The sequence below is a fragment of the Jatropha curcas genome, chromosome 9 (assembly GCF_041381405.1).
Source record: "Jatropha curcas cultivar XTBG-Jc1 chromosome 9, XTBG_Jcur_1.0, whole genome shotgun sequence".
Taxonomy (NCBI): Eukaryota; Viridiplantae; Streptophyta; class Magnoliopsida; order Malpighiales; family Euphorbiaceae; genus Jatropha; species Jatropha curcas.
Window position 1 is genome coordinate 9,576,240 of NC_143159.1, and position 11,731 is coordinate 9,587,970.

Here is an 11,731-nt window from a genome sequence, read left to right on the forward strand (position 1 = left end):
TTTATTAATTATATTTATTATATAATTAATACAATATTACAATTAACATAATGAATATTACCATAATAATTTTTCTCACTTATATAATTTATGTAAAGAGTAGGTCTTCAGTTCGAATTCTTTTGATCACAATAGTTTTAATTAATTTGATTACATTAGTTTTAATTAATTTGATGAGTTAGAAGGGAGTGTTATTGTGTAGTCCATAGTATCATTTCTACCCATTGGCCTCCCAATGAATTATAAAAATATTAACATAATAATAATAATAATAATAATAATAATATTAAATATAATAAATAAATGATGTAAAGTGTCTAATAACGAATTTTCATTATCAGACTGTAGCAAATGGTACAAACAGTAATTAAACTCATTTGCACTATTACATTAGAATTAAAATTATATATCTATTGATATACAGCAACCAGCCCCAATTAATGTTGCATCAGCGGCACCAGATTCTAGTGTGAAGAAACAGAGCGGATGAGCAAAAACCAAAGAGAAGAAAAGGAAGTTAGTACAATTCTAAAATTATTTATCATTTTAAAAATATAGTATGAAGCATAGTTATTAAAGCCTAACTAGTTAAATTTAAACAGGAAGAGTAAGACTAAATCTTACCTTGATTTGCTGCAATTTCTTCATGTATATTACTGTTCTTACATAAATCCAATCTTTCAAATCATCCACGAACTTAAAAAAAGCATGTCTATAAGAACGCTTTAACAATAAAACGCCAGAAACACCCCAAAAGCCTACGGCGAATCCAACTCCCATACCAAGGTAAAGCGATTTGTTGAATTCATCTTCTTGATTATCATGATCATCATGACTGGATGGAGAATCTTGAATATTGTCTTCTGGACATTTTTGTGGAAGTGGAGACCCACAAAGTGCTGGATTATTACTATATGTAGAAGCATTAAAGGTCTGCAGTTGAGTACCCGATGGAATTTTTCCAAGAAAATTATTATGTGACAAATTCAAGGTATTCAAAAAATTTAAATTAGAGATGCTTGCAGGAAGTCTGCCTGATAGTTGATTTTGAGACAGATCAAGCGACTCTAATTGCTTCAAGCCATCAATTTCTTTAGGAATTGCACCACTCAACTTGTTATTGGACAAGTTCAATTGCCTAAGACTTGAGAGGATTGCTATTTCTCTTGGAATCTCTCCTTCTATTTTGTTACTTGAAAGATCAATTATCCTAAATCGTCCAAGATTTTTATCTAATATATACTCTGAGCCCTTCCAAAGAACCAACGCCTTGTCATAATATGTAGATTCAATTGTAGGCATGCCAATCATTGGACGGCCATAGTCATGGAGAATGGTCTCATTAGAATTCTCATCAATCATGGCTCTTAAATTGTTCAAGCAATGTGGTATGGTTCCATTGATATTGTTTATAGAGAGATCTAATATCTGAACATTTGTCAATTGGCAAAACTGTAAGGGCATGCTTCCAGAGAATTGGTTGGATCGTAGGCTAATATATTGCAAAGATGATAAGCTTTTTCCAAACCAAATAGGTACATTACCAGACAATTTGTTACCACTTAGGTCAATGAATTTCAAATTAGTGCAATTCCTTAAAGAAAAAGGCAACTCTCCTGATAATTTATTATTTTTTAAATTTAGTGTTTGAAGTTTAAAAAGGAATCCAATAGAAGAAGGAATTTTGCTAGACAAATCATTGTTAACCAAATTCAAGAACACTAAATTTTGAAAATTTTGCATATGCATACGAGGAATTACTCCAGAAAATTGATTATTCGAAAGGTCTAAGTGCATAGGTAACTCAGATTTTGAAAGAAAAGGTAATGGACCAATGAAACAATTATAACTCATATCTATAATAGAGAAATAATTAGTCTCAACAAGAATATTTGGCACTGTTCCACTCAAATTATTATAGGAGATATTTAAATAAAAATAAAGTGAAGACAAACCCCAAAACCAGTTAGGAACAAAATCAGAAATTCCAGCATTTGAAATATCAAGCGCAAAATAATTATTTAGACTATGAAGCCATTTTGGGAAATGAGGCCCAATCTTGCAAGATGCAAGAATGATATTTGCTAAGCTGGAAGGGGGAACCCAGTTGACACTTATATTCAAAATTAGAGAATTACCTGATAAATCCAACAAAACTAATTCTGACATATTTGAGAAATGATGTTCGGAGATAACACCACTCAATGAATTCGAGCTGATGTTAAATTCTTCGAGTTGAGACAGACATCCAATGCTTTTACTTATGGTCCCATTCAAATGATTGTTTTCGAGAAATAAATATCTTAAAGATGAAAATCTTGCAATATCATCAGGCAATGAACCTCCTATTTGATTGTGGTCCAAAGATAATGCATCTAAAGATCTCTCAGTAAATCCGGATAGATTTTGGATCAAGTCAAAAAGTTTCATGTTGAACTTGTTAAATGACAGGTCTAGAGAGTGCAATTGAGACATGTTCCCAAAGGATTTTGGAATATAGGCCCCAACTGTAGTATTAAAGAGAGAAAGATATTGAAGAGAAATCATTTTATCAAAATCAGCAAGAGCTGAACCATATAAAATGTTAGAAGAAAGATCAAGATATTGGATATTCTGGGAGATGTTAGACAACCATGGGTATATTGAAGGAATCACAAAGTTGTTGTCAAAGAGAGAGATGTCTGTAAGAGCGGAAGAAGAATTGATAGGGGAAAGTGGCAGAGTATTAATCTCATCTCCAGAAAAGCAAGAGTCTAGCCGTAATGATTGAAGGTGAATGAGCTTATAATTGTTAACTATCTGCAACCAATGGTTGGGGTTAACCAGTGGAATTCCACTTAGATCAAGTTTAGTTAAAGAGGAAAGACCAGAAACCCAATCGCTGTTTCCAATATCAATAAAATGATTACAACTCAGATCAAGAAATTGCAAGCTAGACAGATTCCTCAGTACAGAAGACATAGTTCCACCGAAATTAGCATATGAGAGATCTAAGTATCTCAACTTGGCGAGAGAGCCATTTTTATCAATTGGAAACTGAGTGCCACCAAAATCAGTAGCAGATAAATCCAATTTAGTCAGATGTCTCAGATCAAGCAAGGAATGGCTCATCTTACTTCCCAAATCCATGCTCATAAGATAAAGCTCTGTAACATGACCTGTTCGGCTGCTGCAAGTGATGCCAGTCCATTTGCAACAATCTCTTTTGTCTTCTTCACTTCCCCAAGAAGAGAGCTGACCATCGTAGTTTATAAGGCCACGTTTTATGCTAAGGAGTGCTTCTCTCTCCCTCTCTTTGCACAGAACAGAATCATTTCGGACTGCAGAAGCTATTAGGAAGTGCATTAGAAAGAGAAGAAGAGCAACAAACACAGAGAAAGGTTGAAGATGCGTTATCACCATGATTACAATTTAGTATGTTTTGTAATAAATGACTGCCCTTTATTTATGGATAAAAAAGTAAAGGACTATTAATAAATAATTAATTAATTAAAGTAAATTAGAATGCCTTTGAGACAGCAAACTATCAAATCAAACCCACTATAACTCGTGTAATATATAATAGAGCAACATATAAATTTTACTTCTAATAAAAATAGAAAAATCAATTTCACTGCAAAATTTAGAAAATGCTTTAAACCAGTAATTAATAATAATAATAATAATAATAATAATAATAATAATATACTTAATTAAGTAGACGCTATTTCATCCATTTTATTTAAGTTGTCACTTTTAAAATATATTAGAAAAGCTTAATTTTTCTATTTGTCATTGTCAAATTTATTTTTTAGATTAGCTTCCTATTTAAATCAAATTATTAATATAATTTTACAATTTTATTGATTTTAAAAATTATTATATTACAATTAGTAAATTTTATAATAATTACATTATAATTAACAATGTTTAAGGAGTTAGTTATTTTATTGTACAAGAAGTTTTTTAATTAATATGTAGAATTATATATGTAGAATTAGGCTCCCTTTATTTCCCTTTAGACCATCGGCCACCACCACTGATCATGGAACACTTTCATAATTTACTTTTTTTTTACATTTTTCTCATAGAACAATAAAATTTTTAAAATAAAAATTTATATTATTTTTATTTTTATTTTTATGGTCTTATGAATTACAAATTTTAATATTTTTTTACCAATTTTCAAATTGAATCCAAACAATGAAAAATAAATCATTTAGAAAATATAGAAAATATTTTTCAAAAATATGTTATTTTCCAAAAATAAATAGAATCTTATAATGATATTAGGACTAAATTAAATGCATAGATATCAAAATTAGAAGGTAGATTCGAACGTCAACTGTCTAAGTCTTTGCATGTATTTGGTGTTTCCAACTGTAAGTTTTATATGTAGACTTACTTTTAGAATTGGTTAGTTAGATGAAAAAGAAAATTGAATTTAAAATATAATTAAAATTACCTATAAAATTTAAAATTTTTTTAGTAATTTAGCCTTTCATTTTAGACTATCCCTCTATTATTATCCTTTTGCATGTACAAAACAAATCGGCATAATATAGAAAATGACCACCAAAGGCCTACAAGAGTCTAAGTCCATATTTATAGACTTGTAGTGATAGGAAAAAATGGATAGATATCCAAATCTAAGTCCAAGTCTTTGCCGTATATATTCCTCAAAGAAAAAATATAATTTCTTGATTCTGGACCACGTTTTATGAAAATTATTCAGATTTTCACACATATACCATGAGTTTGTAGGGATGGCAAAATCAACCTCATTCAGTGGATATAAATCTAACCATAACCCAATCAAATTCAAATTTTAAGATTTTGACTGGATTTGAGTAGCGCATGGACAAAGCTTAAAAATTTTATTTTGAATATGGGTAGAGTAATGGTATTGCTATTATAAAACCGAACACGACCCGTACGAAATTCAAACCCTAATAGATTTAAAAATTTATTATTTTTTAAAAATTATAATATGAAAATTTTAACAAATTGAGTTATCTGTAGTAAATTATCTATATAAATTATAATTTTACTTTTAATTTAATGTAATATAACTTCATTCTAGTTTTCATATATTAATTTGAATTGGTCAAATTTTTAAAATTTTAAATTTTGAAATTTAAAATTTAATTTCTAATATTTCATTTAAACTTCAATTTCAAATAATGGAGAAAAATCATAGTGATAATAATTATTTGGAGTGTTGAGATAATAATATTTTATGTATAGTGAGTTTTTTTTTTTTTTTTGGTGTGTAAACCATTGATATACTGCCTTCATTATCAATGACTGCCTAATTCGATTCGGAGTTTAGTCACAGTTAAGGCTCTTTACCCATCCCTGTAGGTGTGTTTAGAGGAGATTTGATCCGAGAGCTCTTCCCACATACCTAACCTGCTTTGCCAACTATACCACAACACATAGTTTATATGTAGTGATTTTGTTGCATGAGTTTTTTAGTTATTCTATTAATTGATTTTTGTTATAATTACATTTGAGATAGTCTGCTATCATTGCATTTGAGTAAGGTATTATGATAAGAATAACCATTTTGAAATTAAAATTTGAATTTATCATTCTTCCAACTTTTTTTATGTATGAATTTAATTCATACTTTTTATATATTATCTAAATCATTTAGATAAATACTTTAATTTTTTAATTCAATATAATTTAATTTTTAAACAATATAAATGAGTGGATAAATGGTATCCGTGGATAATGGATATCTATGAGTTTGAGTTATATCTACAACTCTTAGTTAGACCAGTATAACTAACAGGAAGAATTAAAAATGACAAGAAAATTGCTCATGAATAAAAATTCTTAAAGGGAGATAATGAATAATTTACTACTTTTTTTTTAAAGGAAAAAAAAAACTAAATATGCCCTTTTTTCAAATAATAAATTTGACCTTTTATTTTAATTTTTGCTTAATACGTCTTCTCACCCTGAATTTTATATTATGTTGCAATTTCACTTTATTTTGATGTTTATGTCAATTTCATTCTCAATTTTGATATTCTCACCCTGAATTTTATATTATGTTGCAATTTCACTTTATTTATGTCAATTTCATTCTCAATTTTGATATTTTGTTGCAATAATCTTCTAAATTTTAATTAGAATTTAAATTATAAATAAAAAGTACATTAATATAGAATCCACTCTTGACTTTAGGTTAACTTAATTCAATTTTTTTTACTCATATGAATTTATTAAGTTTGATTGTTGTCTTGCATATTTGTTTTCATTCTATAATTATAACTATTTAATTGATTATAATTATATTTTATATTCTATTTTGATAAAAAGTTATTTATAATTTTGAATAGTTTATGATTTAAATAATTTCATAGTAGCTTTTTTTTTTTAGCTTTTATAATTATTTCAAAAATTACATTAAAAATCAAACAGTAATAATAATAAGTTTATTGTTTAAGAAGTACTCTAATTTTTTTAAAAGGTGATGTCTATGTATCACAAAATGCATTTTTATCTATTACTTATTAGCAATTAAATAAAAAATTTAAAAATATTAAAAAATGATAATAGTGATTTTCCTTACTATTTAACCCAATCTTCCACACTTAAATAAATATATTAAATTAATCAAAACCTAAATTTAAGAGTGAACTCTATCGTAATATATTTTTATTTGCAATTTAAATCTTACTTGTATTTAGGGTGTTATTGTAACAGGAGGTCAAAATTCATGGTGAAATTGATATAAAGGTTAAATTGGAGTGAAAATGTAATAAAACACAAAGTTCATAGTGAAATAATATATGAAGCCTTTAATTTTTTACCGTAACATTTTTAACGTAAATATGCTAATAAAAATAACAATTTTAAACTATTTATGTATTTTTTTCAAAATAATAGTTTCAAATGCTAAACAGTATGTAACCTTTATTATGACTTAAAATAACAATAGTCTCATAAAATATAATTTTGAAAATCATGTAAATGTTATAATATAATGGGAAAAGTAGGGAGAGAAGTAGAGAGATAACATATAAAAAATTTTGAACATCGTTCTTATGAGAAGCCATATACATATATAGACACATAAGGTACCCTAATTAGGAAATAGACTTGTAATTTATATATATCTTTGGAGTATTTAGGAATATAGACTTCTAATATATATACATCATCCACTAATTTGATAACGCTCCTAGTTGGATATCCATTATTCGAAAAAATATGTCCCGTTAACATCTTATTAAGAAAAAATGCTATGAAAAAAGATCTTTGTGAAGGAAAAATAATGTATTTTTTTTCTTAAATACGTAATGAAATATTGTGTCATGCAAAACTTTTTTACCAAGAAAATTCAAAAAATCTTGGTTAAAAGAAAAAAAGTTTTCTTTTTATCATTAATGTTGATTTTATTTTATTTATATATGTCCAGGAAAAACTTAATATATCCAAGCACTAATCCTAGCTGATAGGCACCCTTTTACACCCAATCCTAACTTAATATTAGGTAAAAAAATATGGTCAAAACCTCTTAAATGAAAAGATACAATAGACTCCATAAATGAGCCACACAAATATTCCAAACAAAGTTCCATATAGAATTACACCTATATTGGATTAGAATAAACCAAACATAAATAATTTGCATTTACAATAAATCTAAACTTGAAATACAAGCATTTCTTGATGTGAGAAATGATAGTAAGCTAGCATAAAACTTTGAAGAAATTTGCGAAAACGCTTGTTGAAAGCTCTTACAATCATCATAAGATCCAAGCCAAGAATTGATTTGTTGCCTCAACCCCCTTCTTTGACAAATAATCTGCAAACTGATTACATGCTCTGTTAATATATCTGAACTCCACTTGACTCATTTGAGATTTTATGAAATCAAATTTGTTGAATCTTTTCTGTCAACACCAAGGCCGTTTTTGTTTTTTATAAAATCCAACAAAGAGCATTTCGAGAGTTAGATTCAATGATCAAAGGATAAGACTTATATTCAGAAAACCAGTAAAGTTCTATAGCAGAGAAAATAGCAATGAACTCTACCTCATTTGAATCCAAAATACCAAAGGAAAAAAAAGTACATTATATATTTACTCCTTTCATGAAACTATCACTTGAAATATTTGAGTTTACATATTCCAATTTTGTATATAAATTGGCCAATTTATAGAAGAAAGTGTTTTGATGAGCAAATTAACGGTCTTGTCGCCTGAGTGAACCTATTGAACATCAATATCACCATTTTGTTTTTTTAGATTATGAGTGAAGAAAAACCAAATATGCCATTTTTTCTAAAATACTAAATTTTAATTTTTTTTTGACTATTTAATTTACAATTTTTAACATAAATATGCTAACAAAAATAACAATGTCATATTATTTATATTTTTTTTTTCAAAATAATAGTTTCAAATGCTAACAGTAAGCTTTATTATGATTTAAAATAACAATAACCTCATAAAAAATAACTTTAAAAATCATGTAAATTTATAAATTTTATTTGAACATTGAAGAATAAAAACGATTAAAGGAAATAAACTGGAAAAAGAAGTAATTAACATAACAAAAAAGTCAAAATTATTGGAAATAAACCTTTTTATTTATATAGTTTTACAAATTTTCATTGAGTAAATTAAATTATATAAAATTTAGGGTCTATTAGACAATATTAGCTATTTTAGTAGCTGTTAGCTATTGTATTAGTAGTTAACTGTTTTATTAGCTACTAGCTAGTTTATATGACGGTTTAAATTAGAAGTGTTTGCTAAAAATAGTTGTTTAATCTAAAGAACAAAAAAAAATAGTTATTTAATTAGCTAAATTTAAAGGAAAAAACAGCCGGTGTGATTGTCAAAAAAAATTTAATTAAAAGCTAAATGTTAAACGTGAAAAAACTAAAAGTGCAAGAGTTTAACGTTTCATAAAAAGTTATCTCAACTCTCAACCTCTAATGCTATTATAAAAACTATATTACCGAATCTATAATTAATAGAAATAAAGTTTTGACTTAGACAAAATATTAAAAACTAGCTCAAAGGCTATTGCTGAGCAGGGCTTGAGTACGCATATAGCTTTTTTTTTTTTTCTTTTCTTTTTTAGTGATTGTCCATTCTGTTCCTGCCCCACTGGTAATTGGTATAGAAAATGAGTGCCAAGAACTAGTTGGAAGAGTCAAGACATACGTTAATAGAAAGAGACAAAAGTCACTAATTTATATGTATTTTCTTACTTCTAGACCACGCTATAAAAATCAGATTCAAAATCTTACGCGTTTGAGTTACATCAACTACTCTGAGGATCTATATATATGTATCATTTAGCTAGTAATTAGGTCCTTTTTTTTAAAAAAAACAAAAGTTGTAATATATAAAATAATAATAATAAAAATATTTTTATGTAGTCACTAATGGACTTATGGCCCCCAACCATGATATGTTAATTTTGACCTCACCTACTTCATAATACGACTAAATATATTAATCAAAGCACTTTAGTTTGATTCAATTTGACCCTTTGTTGTTGGAAATTCAAACAAATTTTTCTAATCTAAAATTTTATACTCAAATTATTAATATGATGAGATATTCTTCTTTTTAGTAAGTGACGCGGAACCCTATAGAAATAAATTCCATGAACTCTATGACAAGTTTTGGAAGAGATCAAAGATCTAAATAAACTCCCACTCTATGGCATCCAAAGCTTAAAGAAGCAAGAACACCAATAATAGAGTAATAGAATAAGATAAACGCCACAAAGAATTGATAAGTTTACCTTGATTCTTGATGCAATTAGAAGAAGGCAATCTCACACCCTCTAAAGCAAGAACACGCTTAAGCATGGAAGAAGAAAATCTCTCTTTTATTGATTGAATAATTATGTGTCTTTAATTACAAAATAACAAGCTATTTATACTAATTTAAGAGGTCCAGATCCTTAAAGGATTTAGAGTTAGCTAAGGATTAGGATTTAGCAAATCTAAATCAACTAAGGATATGACTAACAAAAATCATAACAACTTAAGGATTTGGATATCTAATCCAAATCTACTAAAGATTGACCAAATCTAAACAAATTTAGGATAAGGAATAATTAATCCAAACCAACTAAGGATAAGGAATAATTAATCCAAACCAACTAAGGATAAAAATAAAAGGATGGCCCAATTTATTGTGGCCCAACCCATCAACAACATTACAACCCAAAACTAACAAAAATGGGCTAACTTATTACGCCAAAGTTAGGCTCTAGTATGGCCAGGGCATGCCATATGCTAGAATTTCAGATTCCATCTCAACATGTGCTTCCATTAATGTGAGAAACTTAGGTGTTCCTTCAAGTTCTTCATAGCACTTGTTGAAAGCAAGGTCATGGAGCTCTTGTGTGATTTGTTCTTGAATGTATAAGGACATGGTTGCTCCATACTTCTTTGCACGGCTCCTTGTAATTGGTCCACTAGGAAGTACTAATGGATTACCATTGTTATGGTCCTTGTTTCCTTGAGCTCCATAGGTGGTTGGTGATAGTGGATCCGTATCATCCCCCCCTTCTTTAAAAAGATTTGTCCTCAAATCTGCATCCATGTCAAAGGGAGACAAATCACTAATATTAAAAGTTGCAGAAACACCATACTCACCTGGCAAGTCTATTATGTAGGCATTGTCATTGATGCGCTCTAAGACTTGGAATGGACCATCTCCACGTGCATCTAGCTTACTCTTCCTTTGGTTGGAAAATCTTTCCTTGCGAAAGTGTACCCAAGCCCAATCACCTAGCATAAGCACCAACTTCTTCCTGCCTTTGTTGGCTTTATTAGCATATTGCTTGTTCCTCTTTTCTATGTTGGCTCTAGCCTTCTCATGTAAAGACTTCACCAATTCTGCCTTTTTATCACCATCTAAATTAGAAAGTTCATTCAAAGGTAAAGGAACAAGATCTAATACAGTTAGTGGATTAAAGCCATAAACAAGTTCAAATGGACTAAAACCTGAAGTAGAATGTATGCTACGATTATATACAAACTCAATGAATGACAAACAATCTTCCCAAGTTTTTAAGTTCTTACCCACAATGGCACGAAGCAATGTTCCTAAAGTTCTATTCACAACTTCAGTTTGTCCATCTGTTTGTGGATGACAAGTTGTATAATAAAGTAATTTAGTTCCAAGCTTACCCCACAAAACTCTCCAAAAGTGTGAAAGGAACTTTGCATCCCTATCAGAAACTATAGTTCTTGGTACCCCATGTAACCTTACCACTTCTCTAAAGAATAGATCAGCAACATTATTGGCATCATCAGTTTTATGACAAGGAATAAAATGAGCCATCTTGCTAAATCTATCAACAACAACAAATATGCTATCTTTACCATGCTTAGTCCTAGGTAATCCAAGTACAAAGTCCATGGATATATCAGTCCAAGGTGAACTAGGAACAGGTAAAGGCATGTATAATCCATGAGGCATAGACTTAGATTTGGCCTGTTTGCAAGCAATACAAGAGTTACAAACTCTTTCTACATCTTTATGCATATGAGGCCAATAAAAGTGCTCATTCAACATATCATAAGTCTTATGCATTCCAAAGTGCCCCATCAATCCCCCACTATGAGATTCAAGCATAAGCAATTCACGCATAGAACATTTAGGCACACAAAGTTTGCTCCCCTTAAACAAATATCCATCATGTCTATAGAACTTATCAAATGCTCCATGCTCACATGCTACATATATGTTGCCAAAGT

The 11,731-nt window shown here is 28.8% G+C and overlaps 1 protein-coding gene across 1 annotated transcript; it reads right to left on the reverse strand.

Moving 5' to 3' along the window:
- Positions 1-315: 315 nt before the first annotated feature.
- On the reverse strand, positions 316-3,422 carry LOC110008959 (receptor-like protein EIX2). The gene is made up of 2 exons (XM_089725698.1): positions 625-3,422; positions 316-464 (listed from the first exon to the last, which is right to left on the reverse strand). The coding sequence occupies exons 1-2, from the start codon at positions 3,400-3,402 to the stop codon at positions 438-440; spliced, it is 2,805 nt and encodes a 934-aa protein (XP_089581824.1). The 5' UTR covers positions 3,403-3,422; the 3' UTR covers positions 316-437.
- Positions 3,423-11,731: the final 8,309 nt, after the last annotated feature.